General features: G+C 36.5%; 1 protein-coding gene across 4 annotated transcripts in view; it reads right to left on the bottom strand.

Moving 5' to 3' along the window:
- ZDHHC14 (zinc finger DHHC-type palmitoyltransferase 14) overlaps nt 1-17,352 on the bottom strand; it is a 103,386-nt gene that overhangs the window by 26,327 nt on the left and 59,707 nt on the right. For all 4 annotated transcript variants that reach the window (XM_039387423.1, XM_039387422.1, XM_039387421.1 and 1 more), the window contains exon 3: nt 10,102-10,260. In XM_039387423.1, the coding sequence (XP_039243357.1) occupies nt 10,102-10,260 (159 nt within the window). The remainder of the gene's footprint in view (nt 1-10,101; nt 10,261-17,352) is intronic.

Genomic DNA, 17,352 nt, shown 5'->3' on the forward strand with positions numbered 1-17,352 from the left:
TATATTTGATACTCAGATAAATGCAGACAAAAATAAAAACACACACATACACACAACCCCTCTATGTGTAAACACACACACACACACACACACACACACACACACACACATATACATGCCTTACTAAAGACTGACTTGGTATTTTTAACCTACTTGTCACTCCTCTCCAATTTTCATCTTCAAACTTTCCTGGTGAACTCTTTTTTTAATAAATACCTTTCCAACCATTGTGAAGCTAAGTAACTACCTAATATGTCTATAAAGGAGAAATGGACAGAAAAGGCTGGATAAGAAAAACTGCCACAGTGTTTAACTGGAATCGATCCTAATGAAAAAAGATATGTATTAAAGAGTTTGCATGAATGTTATGATAAATAAACTGGGCCTCATTTTTCTCAGTCATAAAATAGAAAGGCATATGACACGTGCCACAGAACAGCATATTAAAAAGCAAAACGTTCTACTCAGAAGAGCACAAATACATAAATGTAATTTAATGGTAACAGCTCGCAAGCTGCTCTGCTTAGTTATTAATGCAGGAGGAAACTGCCAACCATGTCAAAATGAACAGACAAATGCTAAGCAGAAACTTCTCACGTTTAAGAAATATAAAAGCTATTAAATCTGGAGCTGCTTTTTTTTCCTTAAAAAAAGACACAACTTAATAAGTACTAATGAAGACATAACACAGTGTCTTAAGGTTCACCCTTGGTCCTCCAGATGCCTACTAACTGAACAACGAATTATTTGGTAAAGGAAGCTCTGTCTGATATTTCTACTTGGCTTGGGCAAAGTTGGCAGCAAAATTACGATTTAACTTTACAGAGAAAAGAAAACTACTGATGCTGAGAAAAACTGGAATTCCAGCCCTTGCAAACTTAAAATGCAGAGAAAATAGAAATGCAACCTCTTATTGAAGAATAACAGACTGTTTAGAGGTGATGACTGCAGTTCTGGTTTAAATGTTTAGGCAATAGTTAACGTACTGCTGTATTTGATCATACATTTGTGACAAGGTTAACGTAAAAATATTTGAGGGAAATTAAGAGAATGAAAACATTGGTAATACAAACACTTGCCAATGAAAGTATATTAGAACTCTTAATGAGGGAGGAAGAAAGTTGAAAGGGCTGAAAAGTTTTTCTGTGGAAGAATCTCATGGATAGAAAAGTTATGATAGATCATCCTCATGCATTCAATTTTAAGCAAAAACAACAATATATTTGCCTTAACAATGTGGTGTGATGTTGCAGCTATATCTACCTAATCAACAACTGCTGCTAAAACAGATGGTCCAACTTCTACTCTTTCAGCAGTCCTGCGAACAAACTTTTGCCTGTGTCTTTATGGCTCCTTATTCTTAGGTCAAGCCTGGTGTTCATTTTACCCTGTGGGGAGCTGGTTGACAGAGCCAGAAGAACTTAAAACCGTGATTTTCTATTGCCTGTCTCCTCAGACCAGCTCATCACAGTATCAGACAAACACCAAAGCTGTGCCAAGTGAAGAAGTAAGAACACACTGCCAGTGAAGGAATGAAATGACACTTTCAGAAACAGCTAAGTGTTATTTCAGTGCAACTGTAACACCAACCTTAGTACATGTTAACACTTATCACAACTGCAGGAGAAATCTTGGAGATTAACTTTTTAGGATCTGAGAACAAAAGCTGAAGCATACAAAACAGACTGAGAAAATGTGTGAACAGTATATAAGGTGAAGCATCAATGGAAAGAGGAGATGATCAAATGGAGACTAAAAACACTGCTGTAAAAATCACAGAAAACCAAAGAAGTAAGAAAGCTCAAGAACTGTCAGTAAACCTGTAACAATGACTTTATTTCACTAGTCTTTCCCAAGTGATCAGTAACTTCGAATTTAGATAATAACTTGTGAGGATAGCCAGCACCACCATAACCAAATCCAAAAGATGAGGCTTCACAAGATAACTGAGCCAATCTAAAAGCTTAGTAGCAGTGAAAGAGATGGTCACACGCTGCATTTCCTGCCACTTTATCCCACCTCCTTTTTTCATTGTAAGCTCATGATGAATCACGTCACCTCCCTGAATTGGCAGGAAAGAAATAAGGGAATTATTTTGTTCATTGCTCAGTGGGAAAAACTGACTTAGCAATGGCTGTGTGTTAGCAAGGCTGTGAGAACAGGCACAAAGGAGAGAATCACACAAGTGGGATGATGTTCAGATCCCTTTGGAAACCACAAGCTGTCAGCATGACATTAACACTCACTTAAGTGGTCTCATTAACACTCACCTAATAATCTATGCTAACTGGATCACAGAAGAATACCTTACCTCATACTTTAGACACTTCTCATTTTTTACCTTTCCTGAAACATTTACATTTGAAAACTTGCTTGAGAAACATTAACTGCTGGATATCTCAGATTTAAAAAAAAAAAAGAGAGAACATTTGCCATTTTAATAAGCAATGGCCTTATAGATGGAGTGTTTCCTTCAGAAGCCACACCGAAGCATGTTCCTTGCTGCTCAGAACCAAGGAGTCCAATCTCTACTTTCCACAGCACAGCCTCTTAAAATCCTTAAAGCCCAGACTCTTAAATCCTTACGTGTTCTGCTTCCATTTTTCAATCACTACACTCCAAGAAACCATGTAAAAAATGACCCCAATGCTTTCCCTTCCTCTTTCAAAACATTTAATAAAAGCTTTATAATTTAAAAGGAACACAAAGGCATTTTTATGGGGAACATTCTTAGGCCAGCTTGGCCCTTCAGATTGCAGTATTTATGAACTGCTTCCTTCTTCTTTTGCTCAACAGGATCATTACACACCAGCATACATTTTTCTAAAGCTTAATGTGAAGGCAGGTCTCAAAGACAAGAAGTCGACAGGTGCAAAAATATCTAGGTCACATTACTCAGAGATTCCAATGAGCACAAGTTAGAATTCACTTGATAATTCTTCCTTGCCAGTCAAGTAAAGTGCTGTGAGGCAAAGGCACAAACCTAAGGCATTCACTGAATGTTACCATCCTTATTTAACACATGCAAACATGCATCCCAGGACAGGAGAGAGTCAACAGCCTACTATTTAAATCTTGTGTCAGTCAAAAAATCACACTACAGATCAACCATTCAGCCCAATCCTGGGCCAGGATTACTCAAAATTACTTGTGATACTAGCAGCAGTACAACACAGGACTACAATGTCCATTGTCATGGATTCACACTGAGCAATTATGTAGAGATACTGACACATCTGCAGGTATTTATAATGATGACAATTACAGCTTGTTGAAGGACTATGACATCATGATGTGACCACATCTATTCAGGCTTCTTGACTTGACATTTTGTATGAAAAACAGTGCCTTCAGAATGTGATTGCTCTTGAAATGTTTAGGAAAACAAATGTGGTTTTTAGAAGTCCATTTAAAAAATAGTTTTTTACTATAAAGAGTTATTTTTTTTCCTCAAAGACACAGCAGTCAAATCCCAACTGCTGAGAGCGACACATGCACAAAAGCAAATATAATCATTGCATTAAGACCTTTACAGTCAGTTTAAAATGTCTGATAATTTGACATTATAAAAAAATTTGTATCCAGTATTCATAGCATATTCATAAAAACTATCCTTAGTCCAGATGTTCAGTTCCACTAACTAAAACTCCTAAGAAAATTATTTATTTAATCATATTTAAAAACCACACTGATGATATTTGCCACCAATTGGCAACAGCAATCAAATACTTGGATCAATTTAACTTACACACCATTCATCTGTTTGACAGTCCTCTGTCAATATCTCTCCTGTTACTTTTGTGGAATGAAATCTCAGTAGAAATTTATATGAAAATAACAAAAGACCAATTGCAAGTTACATTTATATGCATGCTGATGTTATTTCAGAACATCTGTTATGGACAATGCACAATGGATCCTTTAAATCACCAAGCTTCAGTACTTTTGTACTCAGATTCCAAATCAAAACACCCCATGAAAACCAAAAAGAACAGAGAGAGCCTTCCAGCCTTAAGTTCACATTTGGGAAATACTCCCCAAAAGTTTACTCCAAATTACATTCTGGACACTAATGTCTACAAGGTGATGCCAACTGAAACAGCAATGTAACACGTGGAAAGATGGTCTCTGTTAATGAAATAAACTAATAATGTGCATAGATATCTACAACTAAAAGTCAAACAGAAACACAAACACAAGAGCCACTTAACAGATATTTCACTCATATGATTGTTTAAACTGTCCCAGATAGCTAAGCTATTTGGGGGGTAGGGGTGGTTTTAGAAAGTTAAGTTGCAATGTCAACTTTTTGTGTGCTAATCAACTTCAACAGTGGCAGACGAATGCCATTCACAAAAAGAAAACAAACATGCCTAATTTTAAAAATAAAGATAGCAATTGATTTATTAGGAAAACATCCAGCCATTGCCCTAGGATAGCTCTTGGTAATTAAACCATATTGTCACATAGATCACTGCGTCCTCCAATAATAAATGTTGACTAACTAAAAAAATCCTTTGACTGCATGCACATTAATGGTGACATTTTCAAATGCAGCAGCAGCAGTTTAGAATGTCTACTCCTTGACAGGTACAAAGAGGGCAGTGATGGACCTCACTGCTTTGCAATCTCTCCTTAGATACCAATCCTTGTCAGTACAACACCTTCGCACTTTGGGAACCAGATGAGTGCCGGACACAAGCCCAATTGTGGACGAACAGATTTTAAAACCCCAAACTTGTCCCTAGAGGAAGCATACTATCCTTACCAAATAATAGCATCCACAAAGTTTAAAGATTTGTTCCTCTTTTTTACAGGAAAGTAAAATTTTTTACCCAACTCTGTTGCTGTCTTTTATCTGAATTTGAGTTTAACCATCTTGCAAATTGTTATTGTACCAAATGTAAATATTTGTTTATTTTCTTGGGTTCCTGATTTTTTTTTTTTTTACTCTGACATCTGAGGTTTACAACATCATTTATGCAGTTAGATATTATGACCATCTCTGTACTTTATTATATGCAGACCGATGCATAAGTCACAACCTCTCTCTGAAGTAATTTATAATACTATTTTCTTTTTGAAAGAGACTTTCTGACATATTTTGCAGTGTTTTGGCTTAAGACTTAAAAGCTCTTTGACACACATGCCATGTTTTCTTAATTTCTAAAGTACATCTAATTATATAGATGGCACAATCATAAATAATATATCGCTTCTGTAAATACTGGTGTGTACGCCACTTGACAGCTTCTTGGGTGGCCCAAAAAGGTAGAACATACAAAAAGAGCCAAAGCCATTTGTCACATGTAAAAACTGGGAAAAATACACATGGAAAGAAAAGAAAGAAAAAAGAAAAAAAAAGGTCATAGCAGTCAACTTTGTACTTTTAACTGTTCAGCTAAAGAGTCATTTCAAGACACCCAGAGCTAAGGTTTAGGAGGTTCAAAATGAAATGAAAATTGTAGTCTATTCGTCGCAGGAAATGTAAGGAAAGAAATAAGCAAAGGTCATGAAAAGGAATTGAAGGCAAAAAGGGAAATAATAAATTAATGAAGGAAGAGTGCTACAAAATGGAATTTAAACCAAGCAAGTCCCAACATCAAGTAAACACACATTGATTATAAAGAACCAAAAAGTCCTGGGAAAATTACTTTTAGACACATTTCTGTTATAAAAGCCAAACTCTTACAATGCCATCTCTCAGCCCGCTTTTGAAGTAATTTGTGTTCTTCAGGCAGGAAGATGGTGGTATCCAGAGTAACTACAAGGAAAAGCTTCTCCTCAGAACAAATTGGTAATTCTCACTCTTTGTCTTACATTGTATGTGTCATATGTTTTGTGTGTTTTAGTAATTATTTCCCCATTTTAAAAACAAGTTTACAACACTGGTGCCTAATCTGGGAAATTTACCCAAATTCTGCTGTTTGGCATACTGCTAAGTACATAACACATTGAATTTTCAAAACAATAAATTAATGGAGTCCAGTCAAGACTGAAACCAGAAGACAATGCCTACAACTGCCTGGCAGAAGTGCTTTACAGAAGCAATGATTTAACCGGAAAGGCGGTGTCTATGGGCTTCTAATACAGCATATTTTCTTTCAAAATCTTGACAGTTGGTGTCATGTTTAGGATCTGTATAAAAGCAATTTTACTTACGAGTTAGAGGAATCCTGTCTTCTACAGGAAACAGAAACATCAAGAAAAAATGCCAGTATGGTGTGTGCCTTTGGCACTACTGGCATGCTAGATTACCCTCTCAAGAAACTTATATTAGGTATAGAGGCCACTAGGATCTATCAAGAGCTATTGAAAAAAAGAATAACCACTCAGGGTTCAAGAAGGCCTACACTGAAGATTTCTGAGTGTGAGAATGTTCACAGGAAGCATTCCCACGTGCTCACCCTCTTCTCCTTTTCTTCCCCAGGGATCCACTCTGCCAAGGTGGAAAAGGGGCTATTACATGAACCAAAATTTTGGTCTAAGTTAGTATGCCGTTTTCATGTTTATCAGTGATCTCTGAAAAATCAAACTAAATGTTTCAAAGTCGCGACACCAAAGTACAAAAATCTGAGCTTTGAATCCTCTATGCAAAAAAAAAAAAAAAAGGTGTTGAAAGAAACACAGTGAAACCAGAGAAAATAATCTTTATCCATCAGTTCCACACAAATCTATGATACACAGATTTTGAAATTAATAAAAAGGCCATATTGTGTTAGTCTAATATAAATGGTGAATCTCTTCCTCCACCTTACTGTATTTTTGTCTTAAGTCTAAAAACAGTTACTTCACTTGAAAAGAAAAACTGTGTCATTGTGAAGACAAGCAAGACTTTAGACATTTAGATCAGAACACTTAAGTTGATTTACTGCTTGCTAATCATTATTCACTGTTGCTCATTAGTCATTAGGTACTATATTTAAGTAAATTGTTTGGATATAGTCACCTGCTTCTTCAGCTTTTATTACAGAAATCAAATTAAACAAGACAAAAATTATTTATTAAACCCAAGCAAAACCAGGATAATACACAGTTGATATTGAAATTACCAAATATAAATTAAAAAGAAGCCATTTGTTAATTTGAGAAGCAAGCCCAATCACTGGCTTTACTAGCATTACAAAGCAACTTCTTGTCAAAACCTGGCAATAACTAGCTTGGGCTGAGAATTTATGTCTGCTCTCATTATTTATCTTTAAAGTCTTTATTTCTTGTGTTTGGACATCCATTATTTTTAATTCATTTATAATTCTTAAGCAACATAATGGTACACAAAACCCTTGAGGAGCTAACTTCCAACTGACATTCACAGAGGTAGTAAAAAAAGCAAATCAGGAATACACCCAAGATATTTGCTTCAGGGAACACTTATTCAACCAAATTTTCGAAGGCATTACATAAATGCAACAAACTATGAAATTTGTATGAAAATATGTACTTTTTGGGATACTACTAGGAAAATGTTGTAGACCTAAAGGACTTTGAAGTATTACCATGGGTAGAACTCTAATTACCTCTTTATTATTATTTTAAAGCTATTTCTTGCTATTTTTATCTACAAATACCACATAGACATTTATAAAAAAATCAGTGCAAAAGATCAAGTCACACATGCTTACTAAACAACTAGAAAGTTAGGATTAATTCCAAAGAGGGAAAACCCCAAAGAATAAGTTTTTGTATGTACTTACATATTTAAAATGCTGCAATAGATTCCTTAGAGAATGAAAAGCATTAATAGAAAACACAGGATGAAAGAACCTCTTTTTCACACTGCATTCATTTGTCAAGTAGACACTTTAGGTAAGAGTAGCATACTGTTTTTTTCTGAGCAGTGAGTGCTGGTTTGAAGACAGACTCCATTCCTGCACCACATAGTCTCTGTAGCTGGTTTGTAACTATGCAGCAAAATCTTTGGAATCTATGTGGTTAAAAAGGAACACATGGCCATTTTGGTAGTGGGCTGCTTAAATATCAGATGTTACTTAAATATCAGATGTTATGCCTAAGTAACTTACTTAAATATCCATATGTGTGCGAAGCAGGACTACCTGTGCATTGGACTTACATCAGTAAAAACCTAGCAAATGACAGTGGCGCAAGAACGTTCATTGCTATTACAAGATTTATTCACAAACTAAAATGAAATGAAAGCATCACCATATAGACAATCCTAACTAAAAGGTTGTGGTAAACTGCATAACACATTCCGATTAAGTGCATGCTCTTATACTGTTAGATTTCCACAAGTATGTAAGCCATCCAATTTTCTTGACACCTCTTTTTCACAGAAAATTCGTGGCAGGTATTTGTAGATTTCACTTTTTGCATTCAATATATCTGCATATTTATATGAAAAACAGATGTACCTAAACAAGAAACAAAACTCCTATACAGTGTACTCTGAAAAAGTTACTGTTTTTTGTAATTCTCATTATAAACACGGAGAAAAAAACCACAGCAAATTCATTCCAATTAATGGATGCAATTATTTTAAAACAAATAAACTCCAAATTAAAAAATGTGCAAGAGCAAATTACAATGATCATATCTATTTTATAGGCAGAAAAGATATCTCACTTGTATGAATCATTTGCTCAGATTCTTTTCTGATAGACATTCATAATAACTCACATCTGTTGTTTCACCACAGACATAATCAGAAGACTGTGATATTTCACAGAATAGGTTTTCCAAATGTAGTATGAAAACGGTACAGAATAACCTATAGAAAAATCCTTCATACCAGTGTATTAAAAAACCAAAACAGTATTTTAAAATAAGTTTCAGGATGTGTGTGGAGGGTGAAGGGGTTGCTCTTATTTATGCTCTCTTGGTAAAGACAACAACAGCCTTTTAACTTTATTTACTGCATTGGTCAACAACTGTATTTCCACATTATCAGGTTTGCTGAGTAATATCATAACACTGTAATGTTCAGGTTACACATTTGCTAAAATATTTTTCTGAAAAATATGTCAACTGCCATTCATAAACATTCCTACTTGCTCAATAGCTTTTGCAACACTTACAAAATTCTAACACATCAGAAAAATTTATTTACTGATAAATAAATCTACATCTAGAGATACCAAACAATTCCATAGGGCCAAAAGGCTAATAAACTTTTCACTGTGATGCAAGTGTACTCCCTAAATGAATGTCATCTAAACATAAAACTCCAATTCTTCCAATGACTGCTTTATATCTAAAAATATCACTACTGAATGCTGCAATTACATTTCTCAGCTGGAGATATCTTTCTACATTATTTTCTTGAATGCTTAAGATCCAGGCTCAACAGTGTGCTAATCAACCGCACTAAACTCCAAATGTGATCTAATTAACTGGAAACCACTCAGATTTGATTGGTAGAGGATTTTTGGTTTGCTTTTAAATCCAAGCATATCTAAATCACCTTGTCTGCCCTCCATAGGAAATACTCATGAAAAAGGACAAGATGTTCAGAAAGAAACAAACCCCAACCCTATCATTATAAAATATGCTTAGGTCCTGACCACATGTACTTCCTCTGAAAATACCATGTTTGCCCATAATTTCTTATGGATTCTGACTTTAAAATTTCTAATCATAAAACTGCTCAAAGGTGAGAATCACCTACAGTGTGTATTTTGGTCACAGTCCAAGCCCTAAGAGTTTGAACTATGTGTTATAATCAGTTTCTAATGAACTAGGGAAGCAGCTCCTTGCCTACAATTTAATATGTTGAAGGAAACAATTCTGAGACTTCCATAAAGGTTGATTCTCTGCATTGGAAAGGTCATTGCACATTGCATGCAGCCCTATTTGAGTTGGGTGTGTTCTCTGCCTTACAGAGAAGGTTAGGACGTGTATGCATCAGAAGATATTTTTCTTTCTTAGATTAGCAACATCTGTTAGGCCAAATCTCCTTTCCTGCCTCCACTAAAATTCTTAATATTTAACAGAGGTTGCAGAAAAGAAGGATGAACACAGCAAGTCACCTCATGAGTAATCTTGTCACTAACTCTGATTCTCTTCTCTCTCCTAAGTAAAGTATTCATAACAATACCAAATACTACCAAATTGAACATATGCCATATCTTATTTTTTACTCACCTACGCAGTTATCACAAAGGCTGCAATGTGAGGCACGAGGTGGGCGGAAAATCTTGCAAGTAAAACAATATTTTAGTTTCACTGTCTGTCCATTGATGATCACTTCTTTTGTTCTGGGAGGGGGGCGATATCCTCCTGAACTGGAGCCATTTGCTATATCTAAACATGGAAATACAACACATTAAATTTTTCACAAGCTATGATGTATGCTGATGTATGACTGTCCTTGATGGTAATCTATAGCAAGCCTCAAATTTATATTAACACACTTAAAATAAATTTTTGCCCTCCTAACTCTCCTAAAATAACATAGCAAAGAGATATTTCATTAAAAATAGCATACATAGCCAATCAATTTGAATTAAAGAAACCATCCAAGCCCAATTCTCAAATGCTGACAATGACCTTGATCCCCAAACTGTTACAACTCTCTCATCCCCTAATAGTTCATAGATAATACATTAACGACAATTATGAATACTGGTGTAGGATAGTAAAACTTGGACAAGTTTTCCTTAGGATCTTCCTCAATATTTTTAGAATTCCAGTAATAACAAAAAGTCTCTCTAGAAGTGCTGCAGAAATTCTACAACCAAATGTAGAACTTGTACATTTACTTAAGCAACAACAGCTCTGTCATCAGAACCTAGCATATGTTGAGATCCCTTGAATGCTATGATACAATGGGGCACATTCACAATAGTATTTTTCAGCTCTTGCTGTTTAGAAGTTTGAAAATGCAACTCCCAGTGTTACTTGTACACACTCGGAAGTTTGTTTGTTGCATAAAACCAGTTTCCAACTACCTCATTTGATACAAGTGGTGGAATTTTGGCTTTGGTTTCTTAACTTCATTTTGTTTTATTTTAGGGCATTAGCAGTAAGTTTTCCAGCAACTAAAGTACCGATCAGGCTAAGTCACTGAAATTCAATTTTGCCCAAGCTGAACTTAACTCAAAGTTGAACATCTAAAAGTGGCACCTTTTTCTAGGTTTAACTGTTCTTGTGTAATCACAATCAAATCAAACTACAGAAGTTAAAACCCCCTAAATTATTACTCTTGGACAGGTAGAACAGCTGTAAAATAAAGTACTTCCCAATATATGAACAAAAATACATTTCAAAGTCACAGTCACTTGCACAACTGTGTCTTAAGTTGTCCCACTCTCTTTCATGTGGGGCTTGTTACTAAAAGATCTATGAGCTGTATTTGAGCTCAAATCATTAGAAATATCATCCACAATTACAGTTTCTGTGAATTACACAGTCTACAAACTATGTATTTTCCAAGAGGGCAATAAGAAAGCCTCCTCACCTAGCAAGATATTCAAACTAGCAACAGCACAACTAACAAAGGTGTAATTATACAAAGTGCCTGATTTGGCAGCAAACCTCACTTAAGAAGTTCTCGTCTGCAACGTGCTCACCCACTTCACAAATATGCATCAATAAAAGTCCTTGTGGGACACCACTGTAAACCTGACCAATGAAACAGGTTTCAGAAAGCTCTGTTAGAGAAGAGGATGAAAGGAATGAAGGGAGCAATAGCTGAGAGTGATGGAATCTGGGTGTGAAGCTCCTAAACATCCGTTATGAGAATGAAGTGGTGAATACTGAAGAAACAGTAGCTTAGAAGCAGCCTCCTAGAGCTCAGTGAGGTATAGACATTGGCTTGGGTTGGATCTAAACCACGCCCTTGTGATGCTTGGCCAGGTCCTATGATCTTCATATGGAACCATGGACTACTGTGTGGTTCCCATAACTATCAATGACACTGATTTTGACCTCAAGGCCAATACTACTTGACACAGTATTTTTGATTCAATAAGTATTGCATTACAAGCTGTATACCAGTGCATATCAGTGTGTAAGCTGAAAAGATGATCTTTGGAAGGCACAGTACAACTGTGCTTATACTATTTAAAGCTTTACAGAGACAAGGATGACTCCTAAATCCAGAATACTGGGAAGAATGTCTTATAATTCACATTACATTAAAAAAAACTTCCAGTAACATTATAACCAGCAGGCTAGTAATATTCTTAGTCTTTCTAGAAATCCTTGGTCCACAAAACACACTGTTATGCCCATTTCTTACCATAGTTTGGTCAAAGTAAGACTTAAACTGTGAGCAAAAACATAGGTCATTTGCCCTAGTTAGCTTTTTATTGAATAAAGCATTTAACACATGCATGCATAGCATATTCATTAATAAACTGAAGGTTTCCATTTGATACTCATACCCAAATTTAGGTGCATAATTATAAAAAAAATACTTATAAAGCCTGAATTTCATCTAGGTGTAGCTTTCTATACTGCTAGAAATTTTGATGCATTAGATTTCCTAAAATAACAGTAATATTTCAGATTTTCTTATTTTAAAAAATCTTATTATTCCTGAGTATGTACATAATCATTGAAAGAAAAGTACTGAAACCAGTCAAGAGGAATTGTTTAGAAGAAAAATGCTCTTTTTCCTAAAGACACATTTATGCTATAAAATGAATATTGACTAAATCCAGTATTTCCCCTCCCTTTCATGAACTTCAAAAAGTGCACTGCATTTGTTTTAAATGGGCTCTGGCAGAATCTCAAAGGCAACTTCCGTCTTCTCTGGTGGAGAAGGGAGACTACTGTCTAGCCCATTATATTTACAATGCTAGTTTTCTAAGATGATTTCCTCCCAGACATTTGCAGGGAAGTTCACAGAGACAGCAAATCCTAACTCTCTTAGGAAAATTAATCTCAAAATCCAAGGGTGAAAGCTGATGCAAATGAAATTAATGAAAACAGTCTTGCTGACTTTCCATGGACTCAGAATTTTACTCGCAATCCTAAATTGCATAATCAAACCTGAAAGTCCCAGTCTTTCTGTTTACTAGCATCTTTTTCCTGGAAACAAGCAACTGAGCAAGGTCAAATGTGTTTGGATTTAATCTGATTTATCTAATCTAAATGTGCTAAACATGTCCTGGTCTCACTGTGAATTTTCAGACTGTAATTAGCCTTCAATTTGACTGCTCGTATTTGGGGTCTAACACAGTTAAATCTTTTAATATATGTGGTCCCTTTGAGGCACAATAAAATTAACCTTTATGGAATCACCTTCCCCCAACGACCTGTGTTTGACCACTACTACATTTTTCTCATCCAATCCATTATTGATGTAGTAATACAAGTTATTTTACAAAAAGGCTAAAATTTGCCCACTAACGGAATTGCCTTCTATCCTCTCTGTTCTGACATGTTTTATAACTTCTCTAGCAGGGTTAACTGTTCATGCACTAGATGGGGCTCCAGCATTTTTATTACCCTACTACAAAAGTCACAAACATATAGTCCATGTCTTTGCAGGACCAAGAGACCCAAACTGCTCCAAGAAAATAAGTATTTAATTGAGTTACAGCACAGCCTAGCAACCTTCTAATGTGACAACAAACTCCACTTAGACTTCTCAATTTATTATGCTGAAAAGAAATGAGAGGTGCTGTTTAGATGAAACACAGACACTGCAAGTTTTTATACATATCACTGGGATTCTCCTGCTCAATCAAGGGTTGGATTTTTTGGTCAACGTTCTTAAGATCCTAAGACAAACAGCCCCTAGGTTGTCTCCCCATATTGTCTCTATACAAGCTTCACAATCATATTATGCAAGGTTTGCTGACAACTTTAACAGGACACAATTTCAATCTTCAAACAAGATTACTAAAAAAAGTCAGCAACTTGAAATAATTGTAATGTTTCCTGACAAGAAAATGACAACGTAAGAAAAAAAATCTTTATGTATAACCTATAACATCTGAAGAACAACAGAAAAAACATCAAACAAAACAAAGCCCTACAAAAATGCAGACCTCTAAGAAATATCTTCCACTGTGTTGAACCACTTAAATCTAAGCTACATGCTTAACAACAGTGGGCTACAAGAGGATCGACTAATTTATTTCAGGGTGGGGTGGTGGGAGAGAACTTTAATCAAATGTTCTTGTTGCCAGCCAGTAATCTCAGGGACAAACAATACTGGGAACCTGGCTTAGACTGAAACCACCAGTTGCTAACTGCATTCTTAAGATAGCTCTTCATCTGACAGCCACCAAGAGATATCGACCGTATATTGGTCTTGACTTTAAGACTTAAGACTTGCTGCCTTAAGTTTTTCTGAAATCATGTATTATTTTCTTAAAAGTAGAATTGCATGATCTTCTTGAAGTCTAAAACTTTATTGGAAAGGTATGCTCGTGTAATGACTGATTAAAAGATGGAGTCTCCTTCACCATTGCCTTGAGCATGGAGCTAAAAAGCCTTGATGACGCAGCTAGGCTGCTGCAGGAGCTGAACTGCTTGCAAAAGTTCCAGCAGGTACCTAAGCAAGCTGCTGGAGGCAGGTGGACCAGCAAAAAAGATAAGTTGTTACAGTCAAGAACACGGCAAGGACTTACTCTCCCAAAGAAGGTATGCCAGGCAGATCTTGCTTGGATACCGGAGAACCAGTCAATGGACACTCAGGGCCCATCTTGGTACCAGGCGAACTTTGCTTGGATACTGGTGAACTGGCCAATGGGCACCCAGGGGCTACCACGGCGAGGGTATTAAGGCCGTGCTGGGGGCCTGCTGGAGGAGTGCTATGGGAGGTTACCCGGCCTGCTGGTTCACTCCTCGGAGACTACAACGTGACCAGGGCTTTTGAAAATGCAAAAGCAAGCAAGAAGAAACTGTGATCTGGCCTGAGTTGGCTGCACAGAATAAATGAGGAAGATACACACAGATTAAGACAGTTAGCCTGAAGAAAAATCCAAAGAGTTTAAGGCTGGAAGGATAAATTATTATGATCATCTTTTCATTTATCTGCATCACCAGGACCAGGGAAGTGATTCTTCCCCTGTACTCAGCACTGCTGAGGCCACACCTGGAGTACTGTGTCCAGTTCTGGGCCCCTCAGTTCAGGAAGGATATTGAGGTGCTGGAGCAGGTCCAGAGAAGAGCAACAAGGCTGGTGAAGGGACTCGAGTATAAGTCCTATGAGGAGAGGCTGAGGGAACTGGGGTTGTTTAGCCTGGAGAAGAGGAGGCTCAGGGGAGACCTCATCACTCTCTACAACTACCTGAAAGGAGGTTGTAGCCAGGTGGGGGTTGGTCTCTTCTCCCAGGCAACCAGCAGTAGGACAAGAGGGCATGGTCTTAAGCTCTGCCGAGGAGATTTAAGTTGGATATTAGGAAGAAATATTTTACAGAGAGTAATCACACATTGAAATGGGCTGCCCAGGGATTCACCATCCCTGGAGGTTTTTAAGATGAGACTGGATGTGACACTTAGTGCCATGGTCTAGTAACCACAGCGGTGTTGGATCAAGGGTTGGACGTGATGATCCCAGGTCTTTTCCAACCCAGTTGATTCTGTGATTCTATGATTCTATTCTATCACCTATTCAATGCAAACAAGATCAATTTTGAGGAAGAATTGTTAAACTTGTGTATGTCAACTGGACAGACACTTTCCCATCTGAGAAACCCATTCTCCTGGATTTGGTTATCCTTTTAGGCCTTCATATTTAGAACTTTTCCACTTCAGGTGATTTCACACTAATGTAACTACAAGAGATACATATCATAATTGCAAAGAGGCTACAAAATATGGCTGCTCCTACTATTTATGTTTCCATAGAAGAAACAGCCCCCCTCAGTATATTTTGTGTTATTGCAGAAGCATCATGAAAATAATGCAATTACCACTGGGGTTCCCCTGGAAAAAATGACTTTCTAATTTCAATGAAAGTTATAACCAAAATAAAAATACTACATCAATAAGTTTAATGTTCCATTTAGAGAAGAAAAAAAAAAGACCATGCTGCATTTCAGTGAAATTATAGCACTTTTATAGCAAATAACCCTACATTACCTTGAGTGATTTTGCATTATATAAGCCTCATGAATCTAGTTGCTTTTGCTGTTATATGAAAAAAAAAAAAAAGGCAACCAAACTAGAGCATTTTAAGATTTTTGCTCCTCTTCTCTCTTAGGCCAAACACATGTATGTATCAGATATTCTTACAGGTCCCATTTTCTAGACTTCTGTTTTGCTGCCTTCCTCTCGAGTTTCCACCCAGGGTGTCAAAAGCCAGACAGTGAAATGACCCCTCATCACCACTAGGTATCACAGAATGTCACTTCTGGTTCATGCAATGACTCTTCTTCTACCACATCCCAAAAAGGATTTCCCCTTTTTGTCATATCACAGTGCTTGTGGATATCAATCTGCTTGTGGATAATCCTCAAGTGTCCATTCACCAATTAGACCCTTTTTTGTTAATATTTGATTTCCATTTGTAGTCATGCATTTTGTGTTTATTCCCTAAATTTGCTAAGACTATTTAAAATATATTTAAAAAAATCAAACCCAGTAGCTGCAAATGTCCCCATGTCAGCATCAACTTCAGAGTTAAGCATATTCTTCTTGAGTCCACAGTCAGTCTCTGAAATATCCTACTTGATCACCTACCATTTGCTACTAGAGTGTCTTTTCAAAAAGTTGATCACTGACTTTGTGGCAATTTAATCTAGACCTTATTTCCAAAATTTATATAGAAAGAATACTATGCAGCACAGCATTAAGAGCTCAGAGTGAAAAATTAAGGACATCTGCTTCTTCTTATCCACTAAAAGTTCTTTTCCACCAAGAAAGCGCTACTTCTTTCAATAAAGGACATGGCTACTCTTGATTTGCTTTGAAATACTTTGTTGTTCTTTTTGAGACTTAAATGGCCATAAACCCCTACTCCTTGCCAGGCTCAATTCTTATAATTTGATCATTTAGCAGTTTACTCCATGTCTCTCTAACCAGAGAATAGTTTCTAGAGAGAAAACTGATGTTTTCTAAAGTAGAACATTAGATAAACCAGTAAAGATACAGTATAGTAGATTGACAGACTTTTAACTACTTTCCCTCTCCTGACCTGTACTTCCTATCAGCAGTCAAGAAGCTACAAGTTATCTTCTGAGATCAAAGCAGTCTTGATCCTTCAGATTGTCCTCTGCTATTTCTCATTTTCCAACAACACAGCACACCTTCAGCTTCTCTTTCTTCCTCTAACCTCTAACAGAACCTGTACTGTTTCCTTCTACTGTTCCTTGATGGCTGTAACTGACTTCACTCTACTTTTGCCTTTCCCACACTTTCCCAATATGCTTGTGCCATGTCTTTTTACTCACCTTTAGAAACTTATGATGCAAGTACCTTTCTGACTGCAATCAA

Source organism: Pipra filicauda, unplaced genomic scaffold, assembly GCF_003945595.2.
Source record: "Pipra filicauda isolate LSUMZ 115617 unplaced genomic scaffold, ASM394559v2 scaffold55_size4083901_pilon, whole genome shotgun sequence".
In the NCBI taxonomy this organism is placed as follows: Eukaryota; Metazoa; Chordata; class Aves; order Passeriformes; family Pipridae; genus Pipra; species Pipra filicauda.